The sequence below is a fragment of the Eurosta solidaginis genome, chromosome 5 (assembly GCF_040869045.1).
Source record: "Eurosta solidaginis isolate ZX-2024a chromosome 5, ASM4086904v1, whole genome shotgun sequence".
NCBI lineage: Eukaryota > Metazoa > Arthropoda > Insecta > Diptera > Tephritidae > Eurosta > Eurosta solidaginis.
The window spans coordinates 205,644,198-205,662,943 of NC_090323.1; the positions used below are offsets into that span (position 1 = coordinate 205,644,198).

Below are 18,746 nucleotides of genomic sequence, written 5' to 3' on the forward strand. Positions count from 1 at the left end.
ACCTACCCAAAAGGAAATACTGTTTCTTTCATAATTAATAATGCATTTGTTAATTTTCAGAAAATCTTTACCCAGTATGCCATCGGATGGAATATTAAAGTCTTCATTTACTACATGTAAAGTATGTTTAATAGAAAAGTTAGAAAAATTTAAATTTACGGTAATTTTACCTAAAGTCGAAACTCAATTAGAAGTGGCACCGGTAATGTTAATAATGTCGTTCGTATTTAAGGAAATATTTCTGTCTAAACATGATATCTTTATTAAAGAAATTTCCGCTTGAGTGTCTACTAGGAAAGAACAAAATTTTTGTGACTCGTTAAGTTGTAATTCTATGAAATCAGAGTAATTTAAATTTAAACAATAGATGGCTATTGGTGAGGGAAGTTCGCTTACTCGCTTAATTCGTCCTCCCTCAGTGTTCGCTCCTGAGGGGCACTGGCTTTTAAAGCGCGAACGTTTGCGTTTCTACCTCTACCGTTGGATGATCTAGAATTGTTACCTCTTATTGTTACTGCTGTTTGTATTTGTATTTGTTGTAATTGTTATTTGGACGTATATTATTATTGTTGTTATTTTGGTATCTATTTCTGTTATCATAGCGATATCACTGATTATTTTTACCGTTATAGTTACTATTATATGAAAATGAACTATTATTTCTATAACCAGTATAGCCGCTGTTTGGGTAAAAACCTCGATAACTACGTGAATTTCTGAATGTGTTATTACCACGTGATCGAAAAGCTAAAACCTGACGTTCAGTTACTTCGTTGTTTTGTTCTACAATTAATTTTGCTACTACGTCTTTCGGATCTGTAAATGCCGTTGAGGCTAAAATGGTTTTTACTAAATTTGATTTTGCGTTTAATCGACACACGCTAACAGTTTGTTCGACTGCCATTTCGTGAGCTTTTGCTTGAGTGATCCCTTCAATAAAATCTTCAACTTTTTTCGCAAAATCTGTATAATTATTGTTATTAACGTGCAACGCTGCAATTCTCCCTGCTATAACTTTCGAGTTGTCTGGTTTGATCCTATTACGTAGAGCTGTTTTTATATCATTGACTGAAGTTACTTGTGTTGGTAGTGCTTCACGGGCTTTACCCTCTAATTTTGATTTTAAGAACGCTATAAAAGTATCATTTAAGTCTGCAGTAGCGAATTGTTCAAGTAATGCGATTTTATCTATAAAAGAATCAAGTGCTAGAGGATCACCACTATAGTTTTCTCTAATAGAATTAGCACATGTGTTAATGAAAATTTTCTTTTCCTCAAGTGTTGCCATGATTTGATCGTTAAAATCTGGAGATGAATTAGCAGAAGGTGAGGCTACGTTTGTACTATTTTGATCGTTAAGATCTGATTTTAAAGTAAAAGAAGTTGAAGTTAGTTTTGCACTATTTGAACCGTTAAGATTTGAATCTAAAGTAGAAGTTGAATTTTTAATGGAAGAATTTTCGAAGCCTGGAAAATCTGCTGACAAAGAAAATCTATTTTCCTGGTTTGTGACTTCTTCGGTCGAGGATGAAGCTAAACTTTCGTAGCTTGAGGCTGAATTATCGGATTCTGAGTCTGAGTTTTTTTGCACTTGCTTACCACTTCTAAGGTACATATGTAGTTGTCAGAATAGCACCAATAATTCAGTTCAAACTATGAAATTAATGAAGTACTTATTTGAATGTCTGCTTTTATATTTGAAGTTGAATAGTTAAGGAACAAGAGAGAAGGAAAAAATTTTATAAAAGGGAACTGATTTGCAGGTGAATAGTCGCTAAGGAAATATTTAACAATTTACTAGAAGAATTAATTGAAACTGCAGTATACTTTCATGAAAAATCTGTAAAAAGTAATTGAATTCAAAATGGCTCAAAAGTATGTAAGTATTATGGTAAAAGTCTTAAAATGTACTCACGGACGCACCGCTTTATTCCAAAAAAAATCTCAATTTGGTTTTTCACGGAACCCCCGCATGTATTAAAAAAGTTAATTGGTTTTTAACGGAACCACCGCATGTATCAAAAAAATTAATTGGTATTTCCGAAAACCACCGTAATGTCAAAATCCAAAATTTATATGAATGCGAAATTAATTTTTCCTTTAATTTTTGAATTTTTAAATATTTGAATTAATTGCGAAAACGCCGAATTTTATACAAGTTTCATAAGTGTTTTAATATACATACATAAAGCGTAAGAAAAATACCCGTAGGCCTCATGTTAAATACATATATGTATACTTATTTTTTCTGGTCACTGATGCTGCTGCGCTGGCAGACCTGAATCGTTGCTGGTGTTGTTGCTGCTGCTGGTATGCGTCTTTGCGTGTTAAAGTTGGTGGTGGTGGACAATTTTTGGGTGCCGTTAAATTCGCCGTTAAGCGTGGCGTGGTGCGAGTGCCGTTATGTAAAATTTATGGAATTTATAAAATTTTGCGTTGAATTTTCATTATTAAATTGTATTATAATTTTGTTGAATTTTGCTTTTGTTAAATGTTGATTGGTAGAATTGTTCTTACGGTTTATTAAATTCAATGTAGAAAAATTGTACTGTCGTTTTTAGATTTAATTTATGAAATTGAATTGTAGAATTGTTTAAAGTTGTATTTAGAAAAACATATTTTAGGTTTGTTAAATTTTATTTTAAGAAATTATATGGTGGTTTAGTAGAATTTATTTAGAGAATTGTATATTGAGGTTTTGTTGAATTTTAGTTAGAAAGTTGCATTGTAGTTTATTGAAAATTTATTTAGAAGAAATTTAGTTGAATTTATTTAGAAAATTACGCCGTAGGTTAAAATTTTAATTAGTAATTTATGTGTCAGAATCTCAGAATTTATTAGAAAATTATATTGTTATATTTTTGCACGTTTTTCGCACCACACACTTTTGCTTTTTTTCCAACTCAAAGAAAAATTTTCCCACTCACCACTGGTAAAAAAAGACGTCCGATTCGTTGCGTTGCCAAAATTGAAAAGGAAAGACCGGGTTCCAGCCTCACGGTCGCCATGTGAGAACCCCAAAATGGTTAACTCGGTTGCTCATCTGCAATTATTGCTCGAGGGCGCCGCCTCCACAACGTGGTTGTTTTCCACAGAATTTTCCGCAGGATCTTAGCGTGGCGGTCGCTTCTCGCCACTATCCGTTTTAATGAAAAACACCTTATTAGGTTTTCAATGCTATAAGCACTTTTATTAATTTAATTTTCTTATTCACACTGGACAACACGTCCGGTCACTTTCGTTGCAAAAATTATCTTGTCTCTTATCACATTTTTCTGTCAGTGACGTGGGCTGCAGCTGCATTTGACATACGCGTTGCCAACTGCCCGCGCCTGTCAAATGCAACTAAAGCTCCACGCACATAGCTTATGTTATATAACGGATGTGAGTTTACTTTATCCATACAACCAGGATGTGCCACTTAACTTCAGTTTGGAAAAAGGGTTCAGCAGTAATCGAGTGCTGGTGAAAGAGATTCGACGACAAAAACCACAAAAGTCAAAGGCAGCAGATCGGGCAAAGGTTGATGGATCGAATGGGCCAAATAAAGTGAAATCAAAAGTACCTGCGAGAGAAACACTGGCATTGACGAAAACAAATGGACGCACAAAAACAAAGGAACGAATTTTCGAGAAAGAATGCAAGGGGGGTTTCAAGCCAGCGCACACTACTGTTGTGAAACGTCAAGACTATACTGATGGTACAAAGTAAATTCGTCAAGATCAAGCTCTGCGAAGTAGTTCTTCATTGGCCAAAGAACAGAGTGTGAGGGAACGGCCCAGGGTAATGAGTAGTAAGATGAAACACTGGCATGACAAGAACTTTAATTCGGAAGGTTTCTTGGAGGGAGATTTGGTAATGCTATACAACCCTCACCGGCGGAAATGTTTTCCATCCAAAATTCGGTGCAGTTGGGAAGGCCCGAACAAAGTTGTGAAGAAGATCAGTGATACCATTTGCCGCATACAAACCATTGGGAAACCACGAAGTAGAAGAGTGGTACATTTGAAGATGCTAGCGGCGTTTAGATCGAGAGATTTGTCTGATCGGGACGATCAGACTTAGGTGGGAGGCAGTGTGACGAATATTAGTGACGCTAAGTGATACATCCCAAGCTGATGAAGTCACAAGAACAATAAAGCAGACAGTCACTTGTATCTACATAAACGAATCAATCATTATGTCTACACATATGTACGTACACGCAGCAGAGAAGCAACGCACAACCACAGGCATATATCTGAGATACTTCCGAAAGTATGCAAAGGGAAAGCTATAAAATCGTGCATCTGTAGTTACAGCTAAGAAATTGGATAGCTAATGACAAACTAGTAGATTCTAGAAATGGAAGCGCCTAGAAAATGCGAACGAGGAAATCAGAGAGTATAAAAGGCAGCAACAGTACAGGCGCGATAATCAGTTGGATTTAGGACGCTATCTAGCGAGCAATAGCAGTATTATTTTGAAAATCAGCTTGGTTTAAGCAAGCAAGCTATTAGTTGCAAAGTGTTATTGTGAAGTACTTTATACTAGGTACAAACACCCACCAAATTGGCAATTTATGCAATTTAGGCAATTTCTTACGCAATTTATCATATAATAAATTGTAATAATAAATTGCCAATTTAAAAAAAATTGCCTAATAAATTGTTTCAAACTACAAATGCAACCTTGTAAAGTGTGTTTATTGAGTAGATTTAAACGTCAGTTGCGCATGGCTCAACTATATGGTTGGCTCATCTCATCAGCTGATTTTATGTTTTTCATTTCACTGGAGTAGGGATTTTCAAAAGAAGATGGCAAACTCAAAATTAAACCAAAACATTGAACACATTTTCTTACAACACACAAAAATTTCAAAGTTTTATGTTTTCATTCCATTCCATTCGCCTAATACCAACACGCACATTTTGACAGTCTGAACAAAGGTATGTTGTTGGTGTAGAGATGAGCCAACCAGCTATGAAATTGCTATTGTGTAAGCTAAATTGAGTTGTATGAACACCACTTAATTTAAATCGAAATTGCCTCAATTTATTTTTCTGTTTGAACATAGTATTAATAAAGGCCATTTTTGCATCAATATTGGAGTTATTTATTCAACAGTTTAGTGATTCGAACGTTAGTAGAAGATTTGGAAGAAGCGGAATTTCAGTAAATTCGTTACAATATAAAAGCTAGAAAATAATTAGGTAGGTCCTAGGTACTAGTTATCACACTCCTCATCAATCTAGGGCGTTGATCAGACAATTAAATAAGCGTTGGGCGCGTGAGATTTTTAAAAATGTGAGGCGTAGCATAACCCTATTAAGGTTCAGTTGGTTGTTGTTGTTGTAGCGATTATGTTACTCCCCGAAGGTTTTGGGGAGTGTTATCGATGTGTTGGTCCTTTGTCGGATACAGATCCGATACGCTACGGTAACACAGCACCATTAAGGTGTTGGCCCGACCATCTCGGGAACGATTTATATGGCCACATTAAACCTTCAGGCCATCCCTCCCTCCCCACCCCCAAGTTCTATGAGGAGCTTGGGGTCGCCAGAGCCTCGTCTGTTAGTGAAACGGGATTCGTCGCTCGAAGGTGAGGTTGAAAATTGGGTTGGAGAAGCTATATATTGCGCTACACAACCCCTTGAATTCAGTTGGTCTTACTTATGACTATCGATAGAAATTTGACGCGTCCAACGCTTGTATGACTAGTACCTAGGACCTACCTAAATATGTTCTGCTTTTAGCATTATTATTACCTAATGTAAGTATTGTTTTCAATAAAACCGTTTAACTTAAATTTTTTTTTAATTTTTTATTTTCAAGTTTTTAGTCTTTATTTAATTGTCTATTATTTCTCATTCTATTTAGTTCATTTAGTAACTCATTATTACAAGGACTCTCATGACAATTTGTTACAATCTAAGCCCTCAATACATAGTCCTTCCAAAGAATTTACTTCACTCTGCGCCACGTATGCTTGTCTCTCCTTGAACTCCAAAATATTTTGATGTCACTTCTACCGGACTGTAATATTTGTTCCAAATATGAGCCAAATCGGACATCATAGGTCGCTTTCTATTCATGTATGTATTATGTGTTCCAAATATGGACCAAATTGGACCACAAATACGAAAATTTTGAATATTCGATCTTTGCGCCACCTAGCGGCGATTTTTTTGACAGGCCGTTTTCTATTCATGTATGTATTGTGTGTTCCAAATATGAGCCATATCGGCCCACAAATACGATTTTTGTGAATATCTCGATTCTTGCGCCACCTAGCGGCGATTTTTTCCTATTATTGCATTGTCATCGGGTTCTGAACTATATTCCAAATTTCAAGCTTGCAGCTTATCGGGAAGTTACTTAAATTTCAATTACAAAATTCGTTCACAACGGCCGTGCAGCCTGTCAAGCAGGCATGCTTAACCAACGAAACGATATCATTTCGTTACGATAATCAACGTTAATAAACGAAACGAAGTCATTTCGTTTCGTTTATTAACGTTAAGATCGTCAAATTAACGAAATGATTTCGTTTCGTTTTCTGCCATATCAAAACGAAATCAAATCGTTTATGTTGATTATTAATTTCAAACTATGCTGGCAAAGCTGATTGATGGCGGAGTCATTAAAGGTGAAAGCATTATCCAAGCTGATTGCAACTTTTCTCATGAATTTTGACAGTACGAACATTTCTCAGAGTATTCTTGACATTACCACCAACGAATTACACAAACAAATTACATAGAGTTTGTGTGTGTATGTGCGCTCGTTGTTGCCACCTTACGGCTTCACCATGGCTATAGCATTGCCAGCACAATTCAAACATAAAGTATCACGTTTTCGTTAACGTTTTTAACGTTAACGAAAGCTTTTCGTTTCGGTTAAAAACGAGATACAATTTATCTTGATAATTTCTTTATCGATAATATTTCGAAGTGTTTCAACGGAAACGGTGGAAATTTTTTGATAAATGATTAGCTTAACGTTAAGGTGCATCCCTGCTGTCAAGTCAAGCTAAATAAAACCGTTTAAAAAGGAAAACCGGCTAATGAAGAAAAGTAGGTATTATGAATGTGATTGCTTTTTTTAAGATTTAAAACAAAGAGTGTTAAATTCAAGGAATGGATAGAAATAGTTTAATCAATTTGTGTCTTTTACAAAAAAACCCTAATTTGTAAAAATTCGTGTTAAAATATACTAATATTCTACCCTTATTTTAAGTTGAAAAGTATATAAATAAGCATCCGCGAGAACAAAATTCCGAGGTAATATTTATAATTGGGCTGTAAATGTATATACATATATGTGACCCGGTCTATGAAAAGGTGGCTTATGACTAAAAAAAAAAAAACAGCTGTTAACAGCTGTTTCTCGCAATTCCTTTTTTGAGTCATAAGCCACCTTTTCATAGACCGGGTCACATATATGTATGTCGAGCAGAGAGCAAACACGGCAAGAATACTATTCTGTGAGTAGCCAGAATAAAAAATATAAATCTCGAGTTAAAAAGAAAAAATGATAAATCAAAAATGTTTAAAACTTTAAACGGATATGTATTTCCGCTTATCTTTTTATTATTACTAATTAGAAAATATATTATTTTATATTTCATGGATCAGACTTTAGATTACCAACGTATATACGAGTCAATGATGAAGCCAGCTTATATCTTCGATGGACGTAAGATTTTGGATCATGAAAGACTGCAACAAATCGGTTTCCACGTACAAACAATTGGAAAACGTTATCAACGCACTGGTCTAATGCGTTCATGGGGTAATATACCGCAATTGTAGAAAGCCGCCGTATAAACAATCATGCATACATACACAGTTGCAATTGCTTCCAACTATAGATACAGATTTTGAAAAAAGAAATCTCACACACATACATATATGCAGTATATGTATGCATTTCTTGCTGTGTGTTGAAAAAATTCCGGCAAAATCTCATTTAATTAAGTCTATAAATGAGGCTATCATCAAGAAGTTAACCATTTCTTTTTTGTCATTCTTGCTCCAAATAAATAAATTGTGACTTACATTACTTTTTCATTGATAGCCTCAACCAACTTATAACGCAGTATTTAATTTTTATTTTTTTTTTGCTAAAATATTTATCATTGTAAATATGTATTTTAACAACTTCCCTGTCCAATGAGTCATATGTGACTCATAAGAGCGTATTGAAATAAGTTCACGAGTCACATGCGACTCATTTATTTTTACAACTTAAAGACGCTTTCTTGGTATGAACATGTCTTTATTTTATATATTTGCGAATGTATATCAAAAGACCTAAACTTTAGGAAAATGAAAGAAAATGTCGATTTTTTTTTTCTGATATTTTCTTCAATTTTTGTATATACTTCTACCTTCAATTAAACAAAAAAGCCCACTAATACACGCTTTTGACTTTTATATATCAATTTACCGATATTGTGATTCGAAAACTTAAATTATTTCTTATGGTCCTATATGTTCACATGTGACTCATTGAACGTGGTAAACAAAATAAAATAGCAAAAATATGGTAAATATATGTCAAATTATTTATAAAAACCATATTTTATAATATATATTCATATTATTCAACTAAGCAATACAAAAAAATAATGGGCGTGGAGCATTCTCAAAGCGCTTTGTATGGGGACAGGGAAGTTGTTTTGTCCTATTTTATAAAATATATTACCACATTGTATTAAGCATTAAAGTTAAAGTTCAAACACCCATACATATGTACATATCGCTCATTTTCTTCAATAGTGACATAATTCAAAAAACAACATTCCAGGAGAGCCATTCAAAGATTTCGACTGCAATATGTTGCGCATATAAAGGCATATTTTTATAGCACGTGGTAAATTTTTAACTGATCACAAATATTTTTATACAGCATAGATCATATTTATTGGGTACGTTTATATGTTATTAACTCAAAAGTCATGTTTTTTGAGCTATGACACTATTGAAGTAAATGAGCGATATGTACATCTAGATGTATTTCACACAATCTAGCCATGCTGACATTTTCGAAACGACAACATTCAGCTAATTTCCTATCAAGCGTACTTATCGGCTAATGCAATTTACTATAGTTAATACATAAAATAACACGTATTTGTTAAAATTATGTACACAAATGAATACATACAAAATAGTTGTAATGCCAAGAGAATTTATATGTACATATATTAAATGAATTACTTATCTGTATACATAATTTTTCTAAATAACATTCATTAAGGTATGCATGAAATTATAATTATTTTAACAAATGCCCGTACATACACATATTTGAAATTAAAAAAAATAACTAAAGCTATTTTTATAGTTATTTATGCTTCCGGTATATTACTTATGTAAGTGCATACGTGACTTAATAAGGAATTCTCTTCACTATTTGCCTATACCATAAGTATGAAGTAATAGCTGATAAACTAAACCAAGTCAATATATAAGACAAATGCTCATTTCGCAATGTGACACGCGTTTGTCCACCTATGGGTCCTCCGGGTATTGAAGACTCGTATGTTGCATCTAACATAATTGGAGTTGCGCCGGTTAATCTAGCCATTTTAGGTAAATCTCTAATGAAATTAAAAATTAATTAGTATGTGCTTGAAAAAAAAGTATATACATAGTAGACTGGGTCGATTTATTAACCGATATCGCGCCATCGATTTTTCGATAGGATTTTGGCACAGGAAAAAAAAGTTCCACTACGCATACTCAAAAACATGATTCCCTACATGATTCCCTATCTGCGCTTCGAGGGAGATCTTAAGGCCACAATAGAGGTGGACGGTTGGCGCAAGGGTGCGCAAATGGCGGATGAGGCGATAGATGTGTACACCGATGGTTCCAAAGTAGTGGAAGGAGTAGGGTCTGCGGTATACTGCGCTGATCTGGAAATAAGCAGATCCTACAGGCTGCCGGATTACTGTACCGTTTTCCAAGCGAAAATATTAGCCGTAACCAAAGCAGTAGAAACCCTGGAAGAGAATAGCTTAAGCTGCAACGGTGTTAACTTTTATATTGACAGTTAAGCAGCAATTAAGGCAATAATCTCGCATTGCACAGCATCTAAATGCGTGTTAGAGTGTAAGCAGTCTCTGGAGAGAATCGGGACAGGGAGAAGCATACATCTTTATTGGGTCCCAGGGCATATGGGAATAGATGGGCTTGAAAAAGCGGACGAACTAGTTAAAAAGGGCGCATCCCTTGAAGCTTTCTCCGTAGATGTCCCAATTAGGTTGGGCGAGATTAAGCGAAGGCGAGAGGTGCACATGATCGACCAAGCGGGAAAGGCGTGTGTTCAAGCGCGGGGCTGTAAAGTGTCGAAGATTATGTGTAGGTCTTACAACCTTAGACTAACACAGTTGCTTCTATCCTTAAAAAGAGAGGACTGTAGACTCATGATGGGTATTCTGACTGGACACTGCCTTCTGGCGTCACATGCCTTTAAAGTAAGCTTGGTCAGTGATAGCAGATGTAGGAAGTGCGGGTTGGAGGAGGATTCAGCTGTCAGATCTAGAAGCAGCAAGTGGCTTAAGTCCTAGGAAGCTTCTAGTATTTGCCAAGAGGACGGAGTTATTTTATAACATAGGTCCTGGTTTTTGATAGGGTTTTTCAGTTTGGTCGTTAAAACAAACTTCTGGTAACACTACGGACTCAATCAGTATATGTGAGGTCCTCATGGACCGGCCAGTTCAACCTACCTACCATACTCAAAAATTTAATTTTCGAGCCTGCGAAATTTAATTTTTTTGACTTTTTTCGACTTTGATTTTTAAGGTTATTTTCATCCCCTGAAAAAATTTTCATTTGATTGTAAAATTTTCATGTATATTGTATGTATATACTAATATATTTTTTTTTTTTTCAATAAACTGTTATCGACAACGTTTTTAGCGGACAGGACGCCAGAGCCTGGGCTGCTAAGGAAACAAGTTTCTCCACTGCTAGATGAGGTTAACAAATGGGTTGGAGAAGCTATAAATTGGGCTGGCAACCCATTAAAAGGTTTGCGCTACAAAACCCCTTGAATCAATTGGGTATTTTAGTCACCTCTTGCGACACGCATACCTGCCGGGGGTATATTCTAAGCCTCCTAAACCGTTGTGGGATTGGCAGCCACGTTACTGTTGACGGATATAAAACGAGAATGGGAACGATTTCGTCTGATGTATGGATCGGAATCATGGACGCTGTCGACAGAAGATGAGATGGCTCTTACAGTGTTCCGAGGGAAAAGTTCTCCGGAATATTTATGGTCCTGTCCGTGACGCCGACGGCGAGTATCGAAGGAGGTGTAATGATGAGCTTTAAAAAAAGATATGACAATAGTCCAGCAAATAAAAACTCGAAGGCTTTGCTGGCTAGGTCACGCTGTGCGAATGGACGAAGACGGTCCGGCCACCGCAGTTGGGAAGCAGAGGAAAGTGAACCCCTCCACTGGGTTGAGATAGGCAGGTGGGGGAAGACCAGACCTCCCTTGGTACTCCCGATCGGCGTCAATTATCGCGAAACAGGGATAGCTGGAGTGGAGGTTTGTCAAAATTGTCTCCAGTATTGTTGGTGTTACAATTCCCGGGACTTAAACCTTCGGCTAAGGTCGCACTTGCAAATATTGTTTCTCATATATCGACCTATATTATACCACCTTTTTAACGGTTTTTTTTTTTTTGAGATCACTTTACTAATGACTTCGCTGAGATAGGACCTTTTAAGTAGTCTGACATCGTCCTTGTTTAGAAACTTTGTAAGTTAAATTTTTTATAATTAAAGGTTAATCAGAGTATACCAATTTTGAAATTTTTTATATCTGTAATAATAACACTTTCGGGGCTTGTATGATATATTAACCTGTAAAGAAAGACACCGCCTTTGTGATCTGGTGAAAACTGTGGTCGGCTTTCAGCCATCCGCACTACGCCTGTCAACTCAACTTCGGAGTTTATTTGCCCTTGCTTGCGTGTTTCTGGATTGACTTGCTTTCTCGATACCCACCCTCGATTGATTAAAATTATTTCTCTAGAAAAATACCACATAATAAAAACCAGGAAAGACAAGTTTCGCAAAATTATAAGTCTTCTAATACTTACTCTCTATCAGCTAGCTTGAAAGGTGTTATCACAAGATATCCACTACCGACATCACGCTGAGAAAATACACCTCCATCTGTTTCTTTTCCGTCGGGACGTATAAGGGAACGTGGACCCATAAGTAGTTCTTTATCATGCAAGAATTTTCCACGAACCGATACCAATCTATATTCCATGGCAGAAACTTCGCTTAAACTGAAAAAAGTGTTTAAAAATGATGTTTTTCATAAACCACAATCAATTACTCTGCTGGTAGTGGTACTGCTTCCATTTTAGGTTGATTCTCTAAATCTTTGATTAATTGTTCCTTCCACGCTTTACGTTTGACTTGCCAACAACCTAAGCCAAATGTGGATACTGGCACAAGCTTTTATTTGAAAAAGAAGGGAATCATTCAAAAGGTAATAAAAAACCATAAAGCAAGAACTTACGGTAATAGCCTAGTTGAGGGGTCGACTGCTAATACGCTACCAAAAATATCGAGTGAGGTGTCAAAAGAAGCGTATTAATCTCGGGAACAATAATCCGAAGGCGGAAAAGAAAAATTTTATCTCTGTCTGAAGATATTTGCAGTTGAAGTTGGCGATTTCCATGTGGTTGTTGTTGTGTTTATACCCACAAAAAAAAATTGTGCATCACCGTGGCGGTAGCCACGGTTATACAACACACCCGGACTTGGCATGGCGTAGCCCAGGGTTATTTTTTATAAGCGCGGCCGAAGGCCGCCAATGCAGAAAGGTGTTCTGCGCAAAAATACTATGGATCCGACCCCCGGTTTCGGAGGTACCCGTGGGTCTTTTTTCGGTTGTTTGACACCTCTCTCGATATTTTTGGTAGCGTATTAGCAGTCGACCCCTCAACTAGACTATTACCGAACTTACTAAAAGAAACCATCCAAGTGGGGTTATTTTATTTTGACTCTGCAAATACATTGTAGAAGTGCCTGTGCCTCTTGTAGATTGACATCTTCGGTGTACGAAGGTATACATTTGTAATGTCGACGGAATTTTCGCAGTGTTTGGTATTAATTTAATAGGAATAGGCCCTCTTGCCATCGTGGTTGTAATAAGTCGCAACATTTTTAAATTTTTTATTGCGAAATAAAATGCGAAGATAAGAATGAAATAATTTTCTTTTCTTTTGAGCGCTGCACCAAACATCTGTTAAGGTCAGCTGTTCTCTTTCTTAATTGCCGTCATACAGTGAGTTTTACAGCTCCGGCTCACGCTCAATTCTCGCGGGAATGCTTGGATCATTGTGATATTTTCGCACACGTGAAATGTGATGGGCAGGTGTCGCCGCTGTTTTTCATTTAAAGCCGGAGTCATTGGTGCCGTATCCCTAACGTAATCAGCTGTTTATCGTTACGACGGTAAACCAAAACCCAATTGGTTGGCTACGATACGGTTACGACCTTAGCGGCACCAATAATCGATTGCATTGATTCTCATAAGGTTGGTCGAATCAGCTGTTTTAAGGTTACCGATACAGTTCCCGATAAAGCACCAATGTCTGCAGCTTTAAGCTGGAGTCATTGGTGCCGTATGTCGTATCGCTGTATCCGTATCCCTAACGTAATCAGCTGTTTATCGTTACGACGGTAAACCAAAACCCAATTGGTTGGCTACGATACGGTTACGACTTTAGCGGCACCAATAATCGATTGCATTGATTCTCATAAGGTTGGTCGATTCAGCTGTTAAAAGGTTACCGATACGGTTACCGATAAAGCACCAATGTCTCCAGCTTTAAGCTGATTATTGGTGCCCCTAAAGCGGGAGTCATTGGTGTCGTATGTACAGCGATACGACATACGGCACCAATGACTGCCGCTTTACTCATACGCGAAAGGCTAAACAGCGACATCTATTTTTGAAAAAGTAGATTTATTAAAGGCAGCGTTGCCTAACTAAAGACAAGTAATTATAAAATAATTGCCGCTTTAGTTTGATTCACAATGCCTGGTTGGTAGCGTTAGTTATAAAAAATAAATTATATGGGCGGCCGCCGTGGTGTGATGGTAGCGTGCTCCGCCTACCACACCGAAGGTCCTGGGTGCACGCCCCGCGCAAAACAACATCAAAATTCTAGAAACAAGGTTTTTCAATTCGTAGAAAGTTTTTTTAAGCGGGGTTGCTTCTCGGTATTGTTTGGCAAGAACTATGATGCCGTTCGGAGTCGCATTAAAAACAGTAGGTCCCGCCCCGCCAATTTATTTATTTATTTATTTATTTATTAGTCTACAAATTTTACAATCAATCAGACTAAATATGACTGAATGAATGAATATAAATGCGGATTACAGTGTAAAATTAACAAGCATACATAGTGAGCAAAATTATATTATAAAATATGTATATACATATATTATTGAATCAGTTGTCGGGATGGACTGTGATGCCGAGCAACGGAATTGATCATAAGTGCTGTCGGGGTCGTGATTTCCAGCAGCTGATGTATATTTAACACACAATGAGTAGGGCTGTGATGTGTGGGAGGTTGGAAAGGACGTGATTCCAAGCCACCCGCCCAAAGTAACTATTGATTATTAGTGCTGTCGGAATGGACGTGATTTCGAGCAGCTGATGTATATTTAACACACAATGAGTAGGGCTGCGATGTGTGGGAGGTTGGAAAGGACTTGATTCCAAGCCACCCGCCCAAAGTAACTGGAGCAGGTAACAGATTTAGTTTAACATGTAATTTTGAAACAGTTATGAGTTCAAGGCAGTGAGTATATATTTTTTTATACTGTAAAGTGTGTCGCAAGTATCAATACTATTGCAGTGATTATTGAAATCTTGACACAGACAACGAAGAGGTTCATGCATTTGAAAATCGATCTACATGTATTTAAATATAGCGGTTGGAAATACCGAGAGGGCCTAAAAGGGACATTAAACATCACCTCGCCAAGCAGAAATGGACTGTTTAACATCCCCCTTAGTAGTTTTACCATAAATAAAACGCCAAGCATCTCCCTACGGCTCTGTAGTGAAGGCAGCTGTAAAAGTTTTAACCGGCTGCAATAGGGAGGTAGGTTCCTTGATGGATCCCAGGGCAAATGATTTAAAGCAAAGAGCAAAAATTGCTTCTGGACCGATTCCAATTTTTCGCTATGAACCTGATAACGCGGGTTCCAGATAATGGAAGCATATTCCAATATAGGTCTTACTAACGATAAAAAAAGAGTTTTAGTGACATAGGGGTCATTGAATTCCTTTGACCACCTTTTTACGAAAGCCAAAGTGCCTCTAGCCCTATTCACACACGATTCGATATGTAATTTGAAGTCCAGTTTAGGGTCCATTATAACGCCAAGGTCAGTAAAGTTTGTGACTAGCTTAATGATATAATCGCCTATCATGTACTGATAGGTTTTAAAAGATTTCCTCGTAAAACACATAAACTTGCACTTCGGTGAATTTAGTGACATGACGTTCACGTCACACCACTCAACCAATTATTCAGATCCAATTGAAGAAGTGCCCTATCTTCAGGTGAGCGAATGGGCATAACCAGTTTGACATCGTCAGCGTACATCAGCGGTATGCAGCGCTTTAAAACATTTGGGAGGTCATTAATGAAGAGCAGAAACAACACTGGACCAAGGTGACTGCCCTGTGGAACTCCAGAAGATACATTGATGAATTCAACACAACGGTTTGCTTTCTACCTACCAAGTACGAAGAGACCCAAGAGAGAAGCCGTGATGGAAAACCCAATCGATCGAGTTTTAGTAGGAGTAAGGAATGGGAAACTTTATCAAACGCCTTACTGAAATCAGTGTAAAGGACATCAACTTCGCAGATCGTCCTTAAGTTATTGGATACGAGGGTTGTGAACTCCAGCAAGTTAGACACAATGGACTTACCCCTGCAAAAGCCATGTTGTGACAGGTCCACTGCCGAAGATACTGCAAAAGCCAGTTGATTTGTGACAACTGATTCAAATAGTTTTGGAATAGCACAAAGTTTGGCTATTCCTCTATAGTTTGTGACACAAGATCTACTCCCACTTTTATAAAGTGGTATTATAAACGACTCCTTCCACTTCTTAGGAAATATTCCTTGCCTCAAAAAGGCATTAAATAAGCAGGTAAGGGGTTGACAAAGAAATTGAGCGCAAATTCTGAGCACAACAGATGGTATTTCATCAGGTCCACTGGAGTAGGAAATTTTCAGACTTTCCAGATGCCTTAGTACCTCATCTGTATGAATATATGGGATACCTACTGAGTTAAGCGAAGGTAACATGTATTGATAATCCACCGGAGGGGAGTCAGGGATAGTCGAGTAATTAGATTTAAAAAAGTCAGCAAAAATCTATTTGCAATCTCGGAGTCAATACGGGAAATCCGATCGTTATACTTCATTACAGAAGGAAACCCTTTAATTTTTCTTTTGGAGTTGACGAAGGAATAAAATGTTTTTGGATTGGAAGAGATCCGATGCTTAATCTTCATCAGATAATTCTTATAGCATCTCATCTGTAGCCTGTTGTACTTAAGGCGCAAGATGGAGTATGCCATAGTACAGCCAGATAATTTGAAACGCTTGAAGAAGCGTGTTTTTTTGTTTTTTAGATAATTAAGTTCTCTAGAGCTCCAAGCAGTAGCTGGAGATGCTGAGGAGGTTTTGGAAAAAGGCACACATTTGAGGAATATCGCATGTAAAACGTTAGTGAAATGGACGGAGCTCGCTTCAATATCTCCGTCGTACTCACGCCACTTTATTTTAGAGACTTCGTCGATTAGTAAAGACCAATTGGCCTTTCTAAACAGAAACCGGCGGGAAGACGCATTAGGATCGGTAGTATACCGCACGGGTAAGCTAAGACAATCCAGGTAAATTGAGAGTGTTGGATGATAAACATCCTCAGGCAATACCACTGGATCACATCGAGTAACAGAACAATTCGATGTGTCGTCTGAAAAAATCAAATCAAGATATTTGCCAAATTTATTATGAATTTTGCTAAGTTGATAAAGACCAATGTCTGCAAGGTCATTTAAAAACTCGTAGAATACAACATTACAAGCAGTGGGAACTAGCATCCCGTCAATAAAATTCCACGACACAAAGGGCAGATTAAAATCGCCAGCCACTAAGACAGAATCAACAGACCTTGACATAGCAAATATAAATTTCAATAGGGAAGAATGTTTTAAGTATACAGAAATATCTGACTGGGGCGGAATATAAGACGCAACAAAATATTTATAACTAGATAAAAGTTTAACTCGCACGCAGAGGATTTCAACATCAGAAGAATCATCGAAGTACATTTCCTCAGCAGAGAACCTGGTGTGTACGGCGATTAACACGCCTCCGCTAACTCTGTTTCGTCGGTCTTTCCTAAAGATATCATAAGAATCTGCTAATATCTCAGAGTTAAACACATTGTCTCAGTAAAAACCAAAACGTCATAACAGAGTTCATGACTACGTAGAAAAAGATCAACTACTTTAGTATTTAGACCCCTAACATTCTGATAATAGACGTTGAGGCCATTATGAAAGGTGTCAGACAAATCTATGACTCAGCGGGAATTTCTACATCTTTTCGAAAAAAACGGAAGGGCTTAATGTATACATTACTGGACCAAAGAGAAGCATTGAAAAGTTTGCTATATTCACTTTCAATCACTCGAACTTTAAAAGCGACTCTCACTAAAGTGTTAATGTCGACATCTCTCTTTACTAACTTAAGCCGGAGTCATTGGTGCCGTATGTCGTATCGCTGTATCCGTATCCCTAAAGTAATCAGCTGTTTATCGTTACGACGGTAAACCAAAAACCAATTAGTTGGCTACGATACGGTTACGACTTTAGCGGCACCAATAATCGATTGCATTGATTCTCATAAGATTGGTCGAATCAGCTGTTATAAGGTTACCGATACGGTTACCGATAAAGCACCAATGTCTCCAGCTTAAACCAAATCCAAATTGGTTGGCTACGATACGGTTACGACCTTAGCGGCACCAATAATCGATTGCATTGATTCTCATAAGGCTGGTCGAATCAGCTGTTATAAGGTTACCGATACGGTTACCGATAAAGCACCAATGTCTGCAGCTTTAAAACAAGCGACATTAGAAGCAGCAATGCCAAAGTGATCAGATATGTATTTAGCAATACTCTCCTCAGTGACCGATGGCTTAAATGAGGACAAATGAATCCATTTATATCGCACAACTACATCTAACTCAGCATTGTCATTGCTACCACTAACAACACGCGATTTTTGCGTAAATTCTTTTGATGCACTCTTTCGTTGTCTGTCAGAAACATCAACAGATGGCACATTTGCATTAACTGCGCTAGCTGCAGCATCTGCATACGATACAGTGCCAGCAGAGCGCGACACTGCACTAGTATTTATCACATTGTAGGCAACCATTTGAGCATCAGACTTATTGGAATTATCAGAAGGCACATTTGAATTATTTTAATGATTGTTAGCTTTAGTTGATTTAGATGTGGATGCAGTAGATTTAGTTTTAGATGTAGAATTGGAACTAATTGATGTTGTTGTATTTCCAGATGTAGATGTAGTTTTAGACGAATGAGAGACTTTAGAAGATGAGGCGTTTTTAGATGTAGTTGTAGATGTAGATGCAGGCAAAGTAGAAGTTGTCT

At 37.3% G+C, this 18,746-nt stretch overlaps 2 protein-coding genes across 3 annotated transcripts in view; one reads left to right on the top strand and one right to left on the bottom strand.

Moving 5' to 3' along the window:
* The window catches only part of sgl (UDP-glucose 6-dehydrogenase sgl), a 78,220-nt gene extending 68,899 nt beyond the window's left edge, over positions 1 to 9,321 (top strand). For both annotated transcript variants that reach the window (XM_067787671.1, XM_067787672.1), the window contains exon 5: positions 7,617 to 9,321. In XM_067787671.1, the coding sequence (XP_067643772.1) occupies positions 7,617 to 7,793 (177 nt within the window). In that variant the 3' untranslated portion in view covers positions 7,794 to 9,321. The remainder of the gene's footprint in view (positions 1 to 7,616) is intronic.
* Positions 8,045 to 13,274, bottom strand: Surf1 (surfeit locus protein 1). The gene is made up of 5 exons (XM_067787673.1): positions 12,985 to 13,274; positions 12,349 to 12,470; positions 12,104 to 12,298; positions 11,865 to 12,032; positions 8,045 to 9,586 (listed from the first exon to the last, which is right to left on the bottom strand). The coding sequence occupies exons 1-5, from the start codon at positions 13,261 to 13,263 to the stop codon at positions 9,376 to 9,378; spliced, it is 975 nt and encodes a 324-aa protein (XP_067643774.1). The 5' UTR covers positions 13,264 to 13,274; the 3' UTR covers positions 8,045 to 9,375.
* Positions 13,275 to 18,746: the final 5,472 nt, after the last annotated feature.